Source organism: Electrophorus electricus, chromosome 14, assembly GCF_013358815.1.
Source record: "Electrophorus electricus isolate fEleEle1 chromosome 14, fEleEle1.pri, whole genome shotgun sequence".
NCBI lineage: Eukaryota > Metazoa > Chordata > Actinopteri > Gymnotiformes > Gymnotidae > Electrophorus > Electrophorus electricus.
Window position 1 is genome coordinate 4,979,944 of NC_049548.1, and position 19,365 is coordinate 4,999,308.

General features: G+C 44.1%; 2 protein-coding genes across 2 annotated transcripts; both read left to right on the plus strand.

Annotated features, from left to right (window-relative positions):
* Positions 1 to 2,193: 2,193 nt before the first annotated feature.
* Positions 2,194 to 3,569, plus strand: mxtx2 (mix-type homeobox gene 2). The gene is made up of 3 exons (XM_027020626.2): positions 2,194 to 2,215; positions 2,570 to 2,742; positions 2,859 to 3,569. Exons 1-3 carry the CDS (start codon positions 2,194 to 2,196, stop codon positions 3,567 to 3,569), a joined length of 906 nt encoding a protein of 301 aa, XP_026876427.2.
* A 496-nt stretch (positions 3,570 to 4,065) lies between these two features.
* bms1 (BMS1 ribosome biogenesis factor) lies at positions 4,066 to 17,335 on the plus strand. Its single transcript, XM_027020647.2, has 23 exons — positions 4,066 to 4,193; positions 4,723 to 4,950; positions 7,961 to 8,151; positions 8,283 to 8,362; positions 8,502 to 8,690; positions 8,789 to 8,931; positions 9,843 to 9,964; positions 10,046 to 10,239; positions 10,426 to 10,565; positions 10,663 to 11,366; positions 11,675 to 11,776; positions 11,881 to 12,044; positions 12,233 to 12,314; positions 12,385 to 12,458; positions 12,552 to 12,770; positions 12,984 to 13,172; positions 13,479 to 13,659; positions 13,905 to 13,963; positions 14,112 to 14,234; positions 14,885 to 15,032; positions 15,447 to 15,622; positions 15,842 to 16,003; positions 16,744 to 17,335. Exons 2-23 carry the CDS (start codon positions 4,775 to 4,777, stop codon positions 16,969 to 16,971), a joined length of 3,846 nt encoding a protein of 1,281 aa, XP_026876448.2. The 5' UTR covers positions 4,066 to 4,193; positions 4,723 to 4,774; the 3' UTR covers positions 16,972 to 17,335.
* Positions 17,336 to 19,365: the final 2,030 nt, after the last annotated feature.

The window sequence follows — 19,365 nt, forward strand, 5'->3', positions numbered from 1 at the left end:
ATTAACTTTGCTATTGTCCTAACAATCTTGACTAGAATTCAGCCTAACATTTGATGTGGGGGTAGATATATCAAACTCATTGCATATGAATGTTGTTTAACTGTATGGCCATTAACAGCTTCTCAGCTGACTGTGATAGACTATTAATCATCCATCAAGAGACCTCATTAATCAAAGCTATTTGCACAAGTTAAGATGATGGCATTTATAACAATTTATTTATGTCATCTCTGTTTGAAGAAACAAATCCTCATATTGGCCTATATATTTACATGTTTTCTGTACATCTTTAATCCTAAGTATTTAATGAGTACATTTACATTAAAACTACATAAAATGTATCATGAATTAGGCTGTTTTCTTTGTAAATAATATCTGAATCTAAATGTTGCAAATAACCAATGGTTGTGTCAATCTATATATACCGATTATTGTTATTACAATTGTTACTGTATAATCTACAATAACAAATATTTAGATACTTCACTTTTGAGTTACTTGTATTTCTGCCTGAATGATTCCTACAATAATAATAAAGACTTCGTTACATTTATTTTGTTTAAACAACCAAGATGATTGATAAAAAAATGTGACCCTCTCAAATTATCCTACCTCTTTAAAAGGTGTTCCAAATCTGTTAAAATAAGGTTTTCACTTACAATTCAGTAGATGCTGTTCACAACATATCACAACAAAATTCTGTTTTGACAGAAATATTATAGTGTGCATTATCATGCTGCTGCTATTTGCTTTAGATCTTATATTTATATATGTAATAATTATTACTGTTATCGGTATTGTTATTGTTGTAATTAGCATTATTTTATATTAGAGAATTTATTTTATGTATAATAAGGGATCTTATTTTATTCTTGGTTGAGCTTAGGGCATGTAATTGTACTATGCACCTTTGCATATGACTTAATGACAATAAAGTGAATCTTGAATCTTGACTCTAATAATACCACTGAACATAAGTGGTATGTGCTATTTTTCTTCCATAGGGCCTGGATGGCTTGCAGTCACTGAAAGAGCAATGAATTCTATGCAGTGCATTCCACAGCAGACTGGTCAGGGCATCTCTTTGTATGTGATCTAAAACTCAAGGAGATTGGGTCATGCGACATGACAATTATCCAAAATATAGGAGGAAATTAGCAGGAACAAGAGTAAATCAAGAAGTAAAACGTGTAAATCACCAAGAAATGCTGTATTTTCAATTAACTAAGTCCCAACCCACTGAAACACTGTTGTTTGATCTGAAGCAATATAACTACATGCTATATCAATTAGAAAAGGTTTAGGAGGGATAGCAGACCTGTATGCTGTACATGCTGTATGACTGATCAGCATGCACTTAAATAAATTTTGTTTTGTTAAAAGTTATACAGGCGGTAACACCAGTTACTGGATGTATGTTTACATACCTTTTCTAACAATATCCTTGATTATTTAAACATTAAACTGTACATATGTGGTACTATAACATTTCCTGTTGTATTTTTAGTTTTATAGGACATAACTAACAATGCAACATTAGAACGTAAATATTAATAATATCACATTGCAGGTACCATTCATACAGAAATCCAGAAAGGGTTCATAATTTTTTTCTTGAAACTGTTTAATAACACAGCAGTCTATGTGAGAATTTTGTTAGAAAACAGGCTTCTGCTCATGCACAGTGATTAAAATTGTTGACTTTTCAATTTGCCAGTTTTAATGTAATAATGGGGAACATGCTGTAGTTAACTGTTTATAAAACAGAAAATTGGCTTTTATATATGTTTTAAAATGTTGAGGATAAATATTATAGTCCTTATTATGAAAACTTGCTGTTTCCAAGTTGTTTTGATAATTGTCTCAACATGTTGAGTCCTCAGTGTGTTTGAAGTACAGAACAAAGGAGTTTGTTGATGTCAGTTATGAATATAAATTAGGTGTGAATTGGGGCGTGGTAGTGTAAAATGCTTAGCTGATGTGCATCATTTGAGATTACAGAACTAAAACCTTGAGAAGTGGATAACTCCACCCACCTTTGGACTAAGGGATTCTAGAATAAATACTGCCAGCTTTTAGTCCTGAGACAGAATCCCAAGGGGCAGAGTTCCTCTTCCCTGGCTAATCAAGGCCAATCAAAAATCACTTTATACCTGTAAGCTGATCTGATATTCAGGTCACTTTCATTCAAGAATGTGGACTAACAGCACTGGTGGTAAGTATATATATATATATATATATATATATATATATATATATATATATATATATATATATATATATATATGTGTGTGTGTGTGTGTGTGTGTGTGTGTGTGTGTGTGTGTGTGTGTGTGTGTGTGTGTGTGTGTGTGTCCTAAAATGCAACATATGTACATATTCATATACATTTTATATACATACATACATACACATATATTCATGCAAATAAGATTGATATGGAGGTAATGTTTAGCAGTAATCAACTTACACATACCTTTACATTTTGCATGTCTGTCACTGTATTTATACTTGCAACAAAGAATTATATTTCTTACATTCTATTAAAATTTTATTTCTTTCCCCACAGCTCAAGATGGAGTATCACAGGCCAGTAAAATTCCAGGTCGGAGGAAGAGAACGAGCTTCACTAAGGAGCACTTGGAACTCCTCCGAGTGGCTTTTAGTGTAGATCCATATCCTGGTATTAATGTCAGAGAAAGTTTATCTCAAGCCACTGGCCTCCCAGAGTCACGCATCCAGGTATGTGACCAAACAAATGTTGAAATGCCTAGACATCTTTATTGGTTGTGTTTTTTCATGTAATGTTATTTTACAACTTAATTTAACTTTTTTTTTTTGTCTTTTGTGCCAAATAGGTGTGGTTCCAGAATAAGAGGGCAAGAACCCTGAAGAACAGGACCATTCGAGCCTCACCTCAACCAGAAGGGGCTTCTTCTTTGGCCAGTCCCTTCTTGCTCCCTGACATGGTCATTATGAAGGAGAGTGGGCCATTTAACATCACCCAACCTGAGATGAAAGACGTCGCTGAACAAGATTGCTTCTTCACTGACGCGTCTCCTCCAAGTTTCAGCTTCAGTGTTTACTGCAGCACTCCATCTGCAAGGCCCCGAGTAGACAGACTGATGGGCACCAGCTCTAGCCCTTCCCCACTTCCGTCTGATTCGGATGCCACTCCAGTTGGCTGGGGCTCTGTGAGAATCAAAGCCCAGCCATCGCCGGAGCCTCTGTGGAGTTCGCAGCTACAGGGCAGTGGAAACACCAGTAGGAATGGCAGCCAAGTTTTCCTGTACCCACCACCCCCTTACCCTCATGGCAGTGTTAGGTATGTTAGTTGCCTGAATTCAGCATCCACCTCCCCTGGCTCTCCTGATTCTGCATTTTGGGACATGGGTATGGAGAACTCCTCTCTGTGTACGTTCTATTCTCAGCATAGTAGTCTGTGGGATGAACCATCCCAAGAGGAGTCTTCAGCCCCACTGCCTAATCTGTCTTCCCAGTGCCTGAAGGAAGTCCTTGGAGAGATAGAGCCAGGCTGGTGGAACATCAATGGACAGATGGACCTTTAATAGTTTGTAATTACTCACAAACCTTTGGGCGCCATTATGTTGCATTGAGTAATTTATATTATTTATCTTACTTATTTGGTTATGTTATGATACAGGCGTGGTGCATGTTGCACAGCAATATCAAGAATCAATATTGCAAGTTATTTCCTTTAGCCTATTTATTTAATTTGAAGAATCGTTCATAATTTACTTCATGCTGCAAGATTCTGTTGATTCTTGTATCAGTATTTAAGACTATTCAGCCTTTATTTATAATTTATTTATTTATTTAATTATACTGTAGAAGTACAGGATGGGAAATTTAAATATGATCTTATTTTGTAAATTAATTTATTTCAAATAAAGTATTAATCAGATGAATTTGTCTGTATCGTTTTTAACGTAACTATTACAGTTACAGTTAGCGTAACTATTAATGCCCGGAACGTTTGGTTAAACAAACTTTGTTTGCACGACAAAAATGAACAATGTGAGCAGTTCCGTGCGTAGCCGGAAGTGTTGCACACGTGAAAAACCCTACTGAAGATCACGCTTTGGGACTATGATAACACGCACTGTTGCGTTGTGTTGAAACCTAAATTGTATTCCATCAACAGTTTATTTATAAGGCTCACCACCGATAAGGTAAGCCTTTTCCCTTTGTGCGTTTATGTTAATTTAGAAACTGCGGTCCTGGGCGTCTCATGATCGTAGCTATACCTGCATACACTGGGCTGTGTGGCTGCTCTGGGCTGTCCGGCTAGCTCGCTTCCAAACATTTCACTATATGGCTCGATATCTGGATAGTGAATATCTACCGTTTATGTCAAGAATGTCTTAAAAAGGCAGCAGTAAGATCTGAACCTAACTAAGTACCTGTAAGTAATTGGGTTGCCTTAGTTTTTGTAGCAAGACAGAAGCAGGGGACCTCTCTTATGTTCTAGCTCATTTTAATTCTCCAGAGAACATTGCGGTTATTTCCATTATATGCTTTTGCCATTAGTCAGTAATTTTGTATTGATCAGGCAAATGATATGACAGAAGGGGAAACATTTAATGGCTGTCATAAAAATATTTTTTTCAGAATTTTGACACAAAGAAACTCATTTGGCTATAAAACATAAAATTAAAACAGTAATTTAATTTATGTTTTCAAACCTTTTTTTTTTTAAAGATTGTGAGAAAAGTCCTCTTCCGTTGTGAGAGTAGCTCTCCGAGGTGTGAGGATGGAGGGCAGGGAGCAGAAGCGACACCAGCAGAAGCAGAGCGGGCCCAAGGCCCAGAGGAAGAAGAGACGGAAGCAGGGTGAGCAGGGGACTGAGCTGGAGAAGGACGAGCGCAAGAGGAACCCGCGAGCATTCGGCGTGCATTCAGCTGTTCGCATGACCAGGACCTTCCACAGGTCGGTGTGCCCTTCGGACCGCTGTATCCCAGGGAATTGGATTATTTGGATTACTGTAAGCGATCCACCTAGTCACAAAGCAGTCCATAAGTTATTAGGAAGTGACAGGAGTTTTGTTTTGGCCTGTCACCCAACATTTGCATATTAAATGAATGGAGGTAAAGTATGTTGGCATATTTTGGCCTTTCCCAAATGCACATTCCACAATGGTAATTAAATCAAATAAATAAAATGTGAGTGAGCCTGATAATTATTATGATAATTTAAATTCAAAAGCAAAAAGTTCATTTGCATTTCTGTGTACAATGCCCTATAGTCCTAGTCCTTTTGACATTTAATTTTCATAGTATGACTCTAAAATATTAAAAATAGAGTAACAATCTCTCATTTGCAATTGCAATTCCTCAGTTTATCTTAATCAAAATGAAAATGCAGCTGCAAAAGTGCAATTGAATTTCTACTGTCAGCGAGGCACTCCTGTCAGCCAAAGATATGGGTGGGACACGCTGAGGGACAATGTTGTCGTTTTGGTGTAGTTTTAGGAGGAAGTGATGTGTAAAAGAATTGGCACAGCCGGTGGTTATTAGTACCAGTTATTTAATTCATACAGTTCACGTTCTTCAAAAGATTTGCTCGTAAACTTGTGACAACTGACCAGCCATTCAGAATATAAGACTAGCATTGCAAGGTAGCTAGCAATAGCTGCATGGACTGAGACAGAGGCCAGAACTCAGAGATTTTTATTCTCTAGGTCATAACTAAACCTGTGGTTGAAATATCCACTGAGGAAAAACAAAGATTGGAAGCTGTCACTGGATGTCTGTTAATTTCCTTAGCTTTGCCTGAATCATACTCAACTCAGTTCTCTCTTTTTTTTTAAACTTTCTTCTCCTTTCACTATCCTCTCACCCTCCAGATCTCCTCCCACTTAACTTCCACCAGGACCCTTACAGTGGTCATCTACCAATTATACTCTATCATTCTTGCATTAATGAGCTTCTTTTCAACTCTTGCTGTTTTTTTTAATGCATGCATGATCCTTAATATTCATCATTGGCCCTCCAGGTCTGGTGATAGTCTCACGATTCACTGCCAGAAGCCTCTCAGTCACTTCATGCAAGTCTGTAAACACGCTGTCAGCAATATTTGCGTTTATCACAGCCACAATCTCGCCTACTCATTAAAAGGATGCTTAAAAGGAAATCTGTTTCGACAGAAGAGTCTCAGTTGGGCCTGGTTGGCACGTGCTAAAATGTCTCTAGCAACAGTTGCTAATGTTGATGCCTCCATATTATCCATGTTCCCAAAGGTCTAGTACTGTCAAAGTTTAGACTCTTTTGGTCATTTCCTCTTAAACAATGAACAAGTCCCTCATGGTGTCCCACCCACATCATTTAATTGACGAGGGTGCCTCATTGACAGTGGAAATGCAGTTGCAAACAGGGTTGCAACTGCATTTTCATTTTGGAAGAGCCAGAGGACACCAGTGAAACCCAATTAGGATGTTCCATTTTTACTGTTCAGACAAGGAATATTACACTTTAAAAGGACTTTTGCATTGTGCATTTGCATTATATATTAAATAATGCACAATCTCATGGGCAATGTCAATGCAAATGCACAATTTACAATTTTCAAATGTGCATTTGCAAAAAGTCCAGAATATGCTGCCATACTAAATTGTTGAATGTCAGATTTTTTCCCCATTTGTTATCTGAGTATAATGGTCAACCATAAAGAATACACAGCTTTTCTTATACCGACTCTCCCCTTTATCCTGGGTCCATAAGTAGTTGGAGAAATTAAAATAATGAAAAAAAGGCATGTTTAACACATTCTGTCTGAAGTCTGTGACCTGTAAATGCTACCCTTTTCAGTTCCTGCTCGTTCTGCAGGTTTCCTTCCTTAGGCTTATCTTGAGTAAGAAAATTGCATGCTCAGTGGTGTTCAGGTTATGTGATCACATGGACAGTCATGAGCAGTTCACTCTCTTGGCCGTTCGTAGTGGGTTGAGGTCATGATCCTGCAGCATGGTGAAGCACACTCCGTTGGAGAGGCGAGGAATTCGCATGGATCTGAGCTGATATGTTCTGTAAATTCAAAAATCCTCCCTCAGCTTCTATCAGCAGTCACGTCATCAATAAAGACAAGTTCCACTTTACAGATGAGATTTGAATCATGCTCCTCCATTTTTCTTTACAGTTTAAAATGAATCTCATCTATCTATAAGACTTCCTCTATGGACTATTTTGTGTACTTGATGGCAGCCCTTTCATTCTTAAGGTTTACCAGTGGTTTGCATCTTGTATTAACCTGCTGTGGCCTGCTGTGTTGCTCGCACTGGCTCGGGCTCTGAATGATTTATTCCGCTCCGTCAGCCTCGTGGATGGCCTTGCCTTCCTGCCTCTGCCATGTCTTTGCTCCTCGTGAATCAACTTTGATAACTGCTGTGTGCATGCACTGCTGATGTGATGCATGGCTGCTGAAGAAATGTTCTGGGCAACTAGACCAAGTACTTTTTTTCCTGAAGTGGTAGGACTGTTTATAAAAAGGTCCGTCATTCCTGCATGGTTCAACTGATATGGACACGCAGGCTTAATGAAAACTGATAGTCCTTCCTTGATTTCCATTGTTAAGTTTAAATGCAGTTTGCCAGAGAACTCAGCCAAAACAACAAATAACTGCCACTTGCTTACAGCCTACACTATATAAACACAGATGTTTGCATTGTAATGAAAAGCTGGGTGTTACAAGGCTTTTGCTTTCAGAGCAGCTAGAGAAACTGGAAAGGTTGTACAGAAGTAGGAAACCATTTAAAACGAACTGATGTAAGAGACAGGGGTGATGAGGTGGTCTCTAGAATAGATCAGAGTGATCAGCTAGCATTGGACTTCTTACTGCTTCTCATCAGCTTTTGTTTAGCATCAGTTATTTGGGTTTAACAACTGAACTGGAATGCAGCTGTTTAGATCTTAACCATTCTGTTTTCATGTTGTCTCCCCCCTCCCAGGACCCAAGATATAAAAACGAAGAAACATCACATCCCTTTGGTAGACCGCACTCCTCTGGAGCCTCCGCCCATCGTCGTGGTTGTAACGGGGCCCCCAAAAGTGGGAAAGAGCACCCTGATCCGCTGCCTGATCAAAAACTACACACGGCAAAAGCTTTCAGACATCTGTGGGCCTGTGACTATAGTGTCTGGTGGGTTATTGGATTATCCTCTATAAAATGATGATACTCAGCAATAATTTGTTTATGATCCATGAATAATGCATGTAATTTAAGTCTCACTGGTGAATGGCAAATGAATCTGCCCTTTTGTTTATCTGCAGGGAAGAAGAGGCGTCTGACCTTCATTGAGTGCAACAATGACATCAACACCATGATAGATTTAGCGAAAGTTGCTGATCTTGTGAGTGTACCCTGTGAAACTTTGCCCCCTTAAGACCCCCCCCCCAACAAACAAACACACACCTTGATCTGTGAGCAGGTTTATATGCGCATTATTAGCTGCTTTGTAAGACTTGCGCAATATATTTTCAATTCGCCAGGTTCTGATGCTGATAGATGCAAGCTTTGGCTTCGAGATGGAGACTTTCGAGTTCCTCAACATCTGTCAGGTCCATGGCTTCCCTCGTGTCATGGGCGTGCTCACACATTTGGACTCCTTTAAAAACAACAAGTCGCTTAATAAGACCAAAAAACGCCTTAAACATCGCTTCTGGACTGAAGTGTATCAGGTATTCCCAGAGCCCTGTCGGAAGCACAGCCTTTAGGCCTAAACCACCACAGCAGTCTCATGTAAATAACCTGCTTTGCCTTTGTTTTACCTTAAAAGGGAGCCAAATTGTTTTACTTGTCTGGAATGGTGTATGGTGAATACCAGACACAGGAAGTGAAGAACCTAGGACGATTTATTTCAGTCATGAAGTTCAGGCCCCTGATGTGGCAAACGTCTCACCCGTATATCGTAGCTGATCGGTGAGTATATTAAAAAACCCAACAAGCATGTTTCTTAAAGGGGTCAGTCACCTCCATTCCATCAAATCGTCCTACCAGATCTCGATATTCTTGTATTTACCCCCACTGAGGCCTCTATGAACTTTAGCTGTGAAAAAAACAACTCCCACTATGTAATGCACCATACAGCCACGCTGACATTCTCAGGTAACACCCCAACCTACCAAAGGTGCATGTTCTCTGTGCAGAGTATATAAGCTACAGACACAAGTAGGTAAAAAATGGCATAATTTGTTTCCCAGCCTTTGACAGTTGTGCTTTGCATTTAAATTTATGGCACTTAATGACATTTTATCCAGAGCGACTTACAATTATGAGTGAATAGAAGTTGAACAATTGAGGTCCTTGCTCAGGGGCCCAACAGTGGTAACTTGTTGGTGGTTGTGGGGCTTGAACTGGCAACCTTCAGATTACAAGTCAAGTGCCTTAACCACTTAACACAGTAACAGCTGTCTGTTGGCCTATCAACCCTTACTCAGATGTCAAGGTTTTCTGTGTCTTTGTTGATGTTCTGTATGCAGTACTCTGGCTCAAACATGTAAGGCAGTGTCAGTCAGAAAGCTGCATCTGTTTGTGCACAATCTTGGAATACTGTGTGTTTATCTGAAAAGGACCCTGGAAGACCTTTTTGAAAATACACCCTTCAGTGACAGCTGGATGGGACACAGTAACATCAACTCCACCGCCTATTGTCACTCCTCAGTGGCATCAGTGGTCTATATTTTCTGACAGTAATGGCTATCACAGCGTGCCTTAACAATCTTCCTTTTCATTCAGAATAGGTCTACTGCCGAGCACATTTTGATGTGTAATATCACCTGTCATTTTAAACATTCAAACAGTGATTAAAGATTTCCCCACTATGTTCTCAGAATGGAAGACCTGACTGATCCAGAGGCTATTAGGTTAGATCCTAAATGTGACAGAACTGTCTCCCTGTATGGCTACCTGCGTGGGACATTTTTGAAGAACAAAGGCCAGATTCACATTCCGGGTAAGCTTATGGATTGCTAACGCATGAGCACTATTAGTCTGTGAAGAGGGCTGCGTCATATATGACCTGTCCCCTCTGCAGGTGTAGGGGACTTCTCTGTGGAAGATCTCAGCTTCCTTCCCGACCCATGTCCGCTGCCGGAGTTGCTGAAGAAGAGGGCTCTAAATGAGAAGGAGAGGCTGCTTTACGCTCCCATGGCCGGCGTCGGAGGCCTGGTGTACGATAAGGACGCAGTGTATATAGACATGCCTGGAGGCCATGTCAAACAGCAACAGGTCAGCCCACCCTAATTCCCACTCTCTCTGGGCAGGGCGTGCCTGTGGTTGGGTTTACATCCCACGAGCTGGGGTCTGCTGGTGTGACTGCCACAGATCAGTCGGGCGGCGTTGGTGGTTGGAGGAGCTTGCGAAAACTGGTGTGAGCGCTTAACTTTAAGGGGTGTGTGTGACGTTTTGTGGCAGGAGGAGATGCGTCCTACCACGGAGATGGTGCAGTCCCTCATGGGCACACACACCACCCTGGATGCCAAGATGGCTGCCAGCAAGGTCTCGCTGTTCACAGGAACCGCTGCCCTGGCGTCAGAGGAAGTGCAGGAGAATAGGTGAGGTTGTAGACTGTGCGAGTGACACAGGCGTTTGTGTTGGGCCATGGGTTACCATTTAATGATCTTTTCTTTCTTGTGTGGTGCTCTCCCACAGTGGGGAGCAGGGTCCCGTGGAGAGCCGAGTATGGGACCCCGAGACGCGGCGAGAAAGGAGGAAAGCTGTGTTCATGGAGGAAGATGAGGAAGATGGGAGCGAAGGCAGTGATGAAGAGCTGTCCGACGAGGAGGGAGAAGAGGTTGAAGAGGAGAGTGAAGAAGGGCAAGAGGTGGAAGAGGATGAGGAAGGAGATGATGAGAGTATTCGGGACAAGGAGGAGGTGCGAAAGGAGGAGTGCCGAGCTGCGAAGGAGGAGGCACCTCCCCTCTCCCCGCTTGTGGAGGGCGGAGGGGCAAGGAGGGCCGTGACTGAGAGGCCTGCCTTCGCAGACAGCGATGATGAGCTGGAGAAGAGTGAGAGGGAGGAGGGGAGCGAGGAAGAGGAGATGGCCGAGGATGAGGAGGAAAAAGACGGCGACGAAGAGGAGGAGATGGAGGAAGGGGAAGCGGAAGAGAAACACGAGAAAGGAGCCACTGTGCCTCCAGACTCTGGTCACTGCTCCGAGGAGGACACAGACGACGACAGCGACGAGGAGGAGGAGGAGGAGGAGGAGGAGGAAAATGAAGGGGATTCGGAGATGGATGAGCAAGTGAATTCCGAACCACCTGGGAAGGAGACCGCAAAGACAAAGACGACTTGTGCTGCTAAGGAGGAGGAGATGGATGGCGCAGGGGAGGGGGAGCCGGGAACGGACACTCCAGGTGCTCCGTCACTCGCCTCTCGTTTGCTTTTTTATCAGCGCGTTGTGTTAAATTCCTTCTGTCTGAGAAAGTGGTCGAGTCAGTTCATCTCCCTGGACAAGCGCTTTTCATTTTCAGACAGCAAGCGATTCAAGAGTCCCAAACGTAGCATGATGCTAATACTTATATTGTTTCCTATCAAGTGCTATTGCTCAGTTTGATGCATGCCCTCATAAAGTTGGTGCCTGTGCTTGTCTTGGCGCTTGTAGTGGGGTTGTGTTCCCCCATATGTGCTCTTTTCTAATTTGGGCTCTTATGGGCTCCCTCAGGAGCGTTGCGGTGGAAGGAGAGTTTGGCCCAGAAGGCCACGGAGGCACACCTGAAACGGCAGCGTGCCGCCCCCAACCTGCGCAAGCTCGTCTACGGCACGGGTGAGCGGCATTTCCCCGAGGAGCAAAGCCCTTCCAGACGGGTGCGCGTGAGCCCACGTTGCCTCCAGGAGAAGTCACGCACTCTCTCGTCTTTTCTTCCTCAGTGGTGGTGGAGGAGGAGGAGGAGGAGGTCGTAGACGAGGAGGACGAGGAGCTGGGCGGCCTGTTTCGCGTTAGCCGGCCGGAGAAGAGCAAGAAGGTCAGAGCGGACGCCACGGACTGCTCACGCTTCCAGCCGGACACCAGCCACGACTGGGACCAGGAGGAGGTGAGCAGTACGCCTACTTTAACGCCAGTGTCGGGCCGGTGTCGGACCAGTGCCGGACCAGCGCCCTCTACAGGGACTGCTCACGTGGAGCTAGAGAGGAACGGTGGAGGACATCATCTAGGATATTTTTTATTCTTTAGGGACAAACGCGTGTAGGCGTGTGTGTGATGTTGGCTGTGTGTTTTCAGATGCTGGCCTCCATTCGGGATTGCTTTGTCACTGGGAAGTGGGAAGGAGACAAAGATGCCACCACTCTGCTGAAGGAGGATGGTACCAAATATTCCTTTATTTAGTTACTTGTCTTATTTCGGCTGAGTCTAATTCCCTCTTGGCGTTCCAGATGAACTCTATGGAGACTTTGAGGATCTGGAGACCGGAGAGGTTCACAGGGCAAAGCCCAGGCAGGGAGATGAGGTGAGCTGATGTGGCTGAAACTCCACACGTTTTGGCTACCGAGTGGACTTTTGAGATGAGCCGTAAATGTGTGCGTATATTTATCATGAGCAGGCGGAAGATGATGATGATGATGATGATGGTGGTAGTGGTGATGATGCAGAAAATGAGGAAGAAGAGGCTCCCTTGGTGAAGTTTGACGATGAAGAAGCTCAGAAAAACAAGCGTCTGGAGAAGAAGAGGAGGCTGAAGGAGCGGTTCGATGCGGAATACGACGATGGCGATGCCACATACTTTGACGATCTCAAGGAGGAAATGCAGAAACAGGCCGAGGTTAGAGGTCACAGCAAAAACAATGTCTGACCTTTTCTCTGACCTCCCGCAACACACACTGGCCCAGTCTCACAGCAGGACTTAAGAAAGCATGCCTTAGTGGTTCTATAGCAACCATATCAGACTACGCAGTAAACAACAGATGCTGCTTGTCTCCTAGTCCAGTGTTAATCCATGCAGATGACCGTTAGTTCCCTTTGTCTGTCTGTGCAGCTGAACAGGACTGAATTCGAGGGCATGGACGATGAGAGTCGCGTCCAGTACGAGGGCTTCAGGCCAGGCATGTACGTGCGACTGGAGATCCCCGGCCTTCCGTGCGAGTTCGTCACCAACTTTGACCCCCACTATCCCATCATCCTTGGCGGTTTGGGAGCCAGTGAGGGCAACATAGGCTATTTGCAGGTATGCTCAAGAACTTAACTAAGAGTGCCACACTTTAATTCCTTCTGTCGTCACGCAGCCGTTTATTTTTGCCCTAAACGGCTGTAGAGGAGCTTTGTCAAGCTGTCAAGGTAGCATCAAATTTGATATATTTACAGCTAAAACGTCCTGTGAAACAAAACAGGCTTTGCGAAGAAATCAAAATTAGGCAGTACATGGTGCTCTGTTCTAAACTCACACACTCTCCCGCTATCTGTTGCTCTCACGCTCTCTCTTTTTGCCCTTCCTTCCTTTCCGCTTCCTTCTGCTTGATCCTCGTGTCGACAGATGCGTCTGAAGAAGCACCGCTGGTACAACCGCATCCTGAAGACCCGGGACCCCCTCATCCTCTCACTGGGCTGGAGGCGCTTCCAGACCATCCCCCTTTACCACATCGAGGACCACAATGGCCGCCACCGCCTGCTCAAATACACCCCTGAGCACATGCACTGTGGCGCCTCCATCTGGGGTTAGTCTCAAAGCACAGGCACAACCACGTCTTGCTGAATTATAGCTCTGTGAAGCTCTGTTCAGTGCACAGGTCAGTTTCGGGGCCCGATCTGTTCAGACTAATGTCTGAAAACTACAGTGGCCCACATGATATATTGTGAACAGCCTAACAAAAAAAAATCATATCTGATTAGCCAGTCATTCCTTCATATCCTGTTTCCGGTCCTCCTCTGATCTCCCTTCCTCTGATCTCCTTCCTCTCAGGACCCATCACCCCCCAGGGGACGGGCTTCCTGGCTGTCCAGAGTGTTGCAGGTACCCAGGTAAGAGCTTTAAAACTGAGTTGGGGAAAGTCACCAAAATAACGCTACACTACCAGCCACACAGACAGTTCAGTATTCTTGTTTGATAACCGCTGACGTTTCAGCTGTGTGTTACCCCTTGGAATCCATCTCTCTACGCATCCCTCAGGCGAAGTTCCGCATCGCAGCCACTGGAGTCGTCCTGGATTTGGACAAATCCATGACTGTTGTGAAGAAACTCAAGCTGATTGGCTACCCCTATAAGATTTTCAAGAACACCTGCTTTATCCAGGTAGGCGGGCCAGAGGAGCCGGGCGATTTCTCCGGGAGCCGATGCGGCTCATGAGGAAACTGCTGAAAATATCAGTGTCTTTCTGGCTTTGGAGGGCGCGGGTCCTGTCTGGGAGTAGTGGAGCCATGATCTCCAGGCGCACCTGCTAAAAGCGCTGCTTAGCGACACAGCGGCAGGTCCTGCAGCTGGGAGAACCGAGAGCACATGCCGTGTCGTCCACCATCTGTGACTGGTGTCCCTGAGGGGGATATTAACAGTGCTGGCATTAGCAGGCGAGGGCTGCTCAGTCCGACGCTCGGGATGGCAGGCGAGGCCTGCTGAATCCGACGGTCGGGATGGCGTGGGCAGGAGTGGCTGCAGCTTGGCCTTGTCTTTCGCTACGGCTGATGCCGCGACGGGTGCGCGGCACGTCTTCTGTGCGTGGGGGACATCGCGCTAGTGCGCACCTTCACCTCCGCAAACTCGGATCGGCGTCGAGCCGGCGATGAGACGCGGAGAATCACTGGAGCTGGCCGAGCTGAAACGGGGAGGACGAGGAAAAAAGCGCTCCCCAAAATATAAATAGATAAAGAAAAGGGAAAACAAGGGTCAGGTCATTGTGGACCCGCGACGGTGACCCTGTTTCCCCTCGCCTTTCCTCTGTCCCTCAGGGAATGTTTAACACGGTGCTGGAAGTCGCCAAGTTCGAGGGCGCCTCCATCCGTACAGTCAGTGGGATCAAAGGGCAGATAAAGAAGGCCCTGCGCACTCCACCCGGAGCCTTCCGAGCTACCTTCGAGGACCGCCTCCTCATGAGCGGTGAGTGGGAACTACCCTGGAATGGATCACTCTGGGTTATTTTCCATTGGTCGGGTGCGGGGGTGTCGTGTGCTTTCTCTCGCCTCAGATATATTTCACTGTAGGGTTGTGGGGTTTATTTTTTTGGTTCTTGTTCTTGGTTCTGCATATAACTGTCAGGAAAGTCTCGGGGCATGCTGTAGGGACTGGTATTTGTCTTCCAAAGTCACCGGAAAAGCTTGTGGAAGTAATGGCTCCCAGAAGAGCCATTCAGCATAAAGTAATGGGAAATTATTACCGCTTGCAATGCCACCATGCCACGAACAGAGCGCGTAGAAAACTGCAAGTCAGCACACACTTGCAGCTTTATGTATTTACTGCAGGTCTGTTCTTGACTGTGTGTGTGTGTGTGTGTGTGTGTGTGTGTGTGTGTAGATATTGTATTCCTGCGTTCCTGGTACCCTGTTTTGGTCCCTCAGCTGTATAACCCAGTGACGTCTCTGCTGATGCCTGCCGGGCAGAAGGACATGTGGACAGGAATGCGAACGTTGGGGCAAATCAAACACGACCTGGGAATCCAGAACAAGCCCAACCAGGACTCTCTGTACAAGGTCAGGCAGAAACTCTCCCAGAATCCTCCCCTGCAGATGGAGCTAAATGGCACGCAAATACTTACAAAGACGGACTAAACAATAACTCCCTGATTTCCATGCACTTTCATGCTGATTTTCTGTGTGAGTGAAGGACTGAGCTATTAAACATCCAATCACCGTGCCCGCCGAAAGCTTAAAAAAAACCATCTTATTTTTGTTGTCCTCTGACTCCTCTAGCCAGTGCTGAGGCAGAAGCGCCACTTCAACCCACTGCACATTCCCAAAGAGCTCCAGAAGGCACTGCCCTTCAAGAGCAAGCCCAAACTGCGCGCCGCCAAAGGTCCCGCGCCCCGCGACCTCCGAAGACCCGCCGTGGTGCGCGAGCCACACGAGAGGAAGGTGAGCACCTGCAGCTCCATACAGCTCTCCTGGCAGTTCAGACACTTTCTAATGCCGGTTAGACTAACGTTAATCCCCGGTGCAGATCAGACAGGTTGTAGGCCTGTTTCTAAACCAGCCTCCATAAGATCACGCGCACTAGTGGGACGGGAGGTGTAGCATTTTCATCTTCTTTTTCCTTCCTTGTATTTTGCTTTTTTTCTCGCTAATGTTTAAGTGCCATTTAAATTGTGAAATGTCAAAATATTATTCAGTTCCAGCTAGCAATTCGTTTAATTGTTTCTTTTTGTAGCGGCACCAATGCCTACCCAACATCCTGCGGGAAAGTTTCTGACAGGTGTTTAAATGTCAGCACACCTAGAGCGTTTGTAGCTACATTCTCAATAAATTTGTAGTTCCTGTGTAAAGTGGCAGGGCAGCGGTGTTTTTCCTGCCGAGTGTTAATTGACTTCAGCAGTCGCACATTGCCTTTGGTGCATGTGTTCTGGGATTTGAGTTAAAACTTTAAGGTTTAGTTTATCAGCTTGTTATTTCTCTGTTTTAGTTCAAGTAAAAGGTTTTGGTTTTTGCCTATCCATGCGATTTTTAATTTTTAATTTTTTTTTTTCCACATTTTTAATTTTTTTTAAATTACAGAATTAAAATGTTTAAACACATTTTGTTTCTTTACTTTTTATTGTTTATGTTCCATGTTCTGTAGGAAACGCGTTTTCTTACGTAACCTTTTCGGTCTCCACCAGGTGGCAGCATTGCTCAGTGCTCTGAGCACCATCTACGCTCACAAGAACAAGAAGGCCCAAGCGGAGCAGCACGCGAAGCACAGGGACTTCCTGAAGCAGAGGGAGAAGCAGGAGGCCGAGAAGCAGAAGCGGCAGAGAGAAGAGAGAAAGAAGGTGTACCGTGCCATGGGCCAGAAAGAGCAGAAAAAGCTAAAGTCTAGCCTGAAGGGCACTTCCAAGGATGACTGAGCATGCATGGAACTCTGTGCTGGAGCCCGTGCCGCTCAACTCTGGCTCAGGACGGACCGGCTCCGGGGCTGCTACACGCTCACGATGTGTGTGAGATGAGTGTCACTGACTCAGTCCTCCTACCAGCTGCCCTGCCTGCCGAGGTGGCGCTGTGGGCATCTGCATTGTCATGTGAGATGTGGAGCTGGGTTTTGTGTGTCGTTTAAAAATAGCGCCTCCATATGAGCGCACACTGCCTGCAACTGTTTGTGGTCAGTCCCAGCTGTGGAGGGCAAAGGCTTCTTGTCTTATTCCCACCAGCCTGTTTGATACCTTGCAAGTGCTTTATAATATTGGTTTTAATAAAAATGTTCTTTGTTTTCTATTGTGTGTTTTGAGCTTCCTAAACATAATGTGCACTGGTAGGCACGAGACCGTTTCAGCTGGTAATGGCCTCTTGAAGAGAAATTGTTTGTTTGTCACAGGAGACAGTAGAGTTTTTGCATGACTAATCATCACTAGTCACTAGGACAAATACCAAAACAGATTTTTGCAGCTGTTGGCTGTTGACTCAGATTTGCAGGAGTCACAAAGGTTGCTTGATGGTTTCTGGCCGGGTATACATTGTATAAAGTGGTTTAAAGTAAATAAGTACTTTGGAAAGTACTTTTTCCCCTTTATCTTTGGACATATCGATTGCTAAACTAGTAACGTATGTAATATAAAATGACAAATTATACAAATATTTTTTGTACGCGTTTTTTTCGTGTAGAAGATAAACTGCTGAATATTTACATCTACACTGGCTGGAACAGAAATCATGGCTTTTTTTCTAGAGTCCTGCTATTCCAGATGATTCAGGTTAACTGCTCAGCTGGCTGCTAATTTGCGTCTTGTTCAGTTGTGTTGAGCAGAGTCTGCAGTAGATTCGAGATGTTCCTTTTGTGTCTGCTGCTGCTGTGTCTCAGCATAAGGACCAAAGAAAGGTCAGTGCCAGGGAGTCCAATAAATCGATCAGACAGGGCCAAAGCGTGTATGCTAAAATCAGCTATTTGATGGATTAAAGAAGCAGAAAGGCACAGGTAAGCTTAGCAATAGCAAACAACCTAGCAAGCAACCTGGCAAACCACAGCTCAAGAATACCATCCAGGATTCCACTGATGTTTTGGGGGCTACCATAAAGACTGGAACGCAATAGCATGAGAAAGAAAAGAGAAGCCCTTTCCAGAAGGTTCTGTGGACGTTTAATGGCCATAGGAAAGATGCCTGTGCCAGAGATGTGGAATGAGAAGCCGGAACTGCTATCACCCAAAGCAGTGGAAGACGCTGGCATTGCGTGCAGGTGACGTGGGTGAACTGGCTCACTTGTATTTGCTGGTAATGTGACTGTTACGGCACCAACTTCAGGCGACTGAGCACTAAACGTGATTTTTGCTGAAGTTCATTGTCAAAATACTTTTGCTCCTCTGAGATGGAGGAATTGTGCATAAAAGGCTCTGGTTCTTTTATGGTTTGCCCAATATGGATAACAAAGAAATGCCTTGAAATAAAGATCATATTGTACACTTTAGTACTGTGTTCGCTGATTCATTTCTAATCCAATGAACTGCAAACGAGCAAAAACAGCTTCTATCTGGTCACACTATGTACATCTTTTCGAGACATTGTAAATTGTAAAGTACAAGTTGTATTCAGAGCTCAGTCGACTGCCTATACTGGTGTTTTATAGTGCATCAACCTTCCAAGCCTCTTTTATCACTGATACGGCTATGACCAGAGTGGATGATAGCTGGTTGTTTTTGTAATATACATTTCTAAAGGCAATGGTATTTATGCAAACATTTACACATGTACCTAAAGCATAAAAATTTGACTATTCTAAACTACACCTCCAGCTTCTGTGAGCTTCTGTTTAGGAATTGATGCCCCAAAGACAATGCTTTCTAAATGGGTAAGTCTGCGCCTGTAGGGCTGAGAGTATGACTAATGCAGTGAGAGAACAGTAGGCTTTTTTTGTGTGTTTGTTATAGAACAGTGTTTTATATCTGTATCTAGCTAATTAGTGGTGTAATCTATTATATTTTAGATTATATTCCATGACCGTATTATTATTTGAGAGCATGTATTTATAATCATATTTTAGAAGCATGAAAATCCTGCCAGTTAACCATTTATTTCCTATGTGAAACGCAAAGCTGATTTTGTAGTTATAAAAATGCTTTATTTCAGTATATCAGGTTACCTATTGATTCAGTACAGAACACACAGCCTAGGAATGTCTTTAGATTTTCCTTCATGCCTTCCACAGGCTTATGAAAGTACTACATTGTTCACAGCTTTTCTGTGAAGGTTTCAGGCAAATGTTTGGTTGCAAATATTTGGATAGGGGATTTGCCTACAAAAACTCGGCTGCTT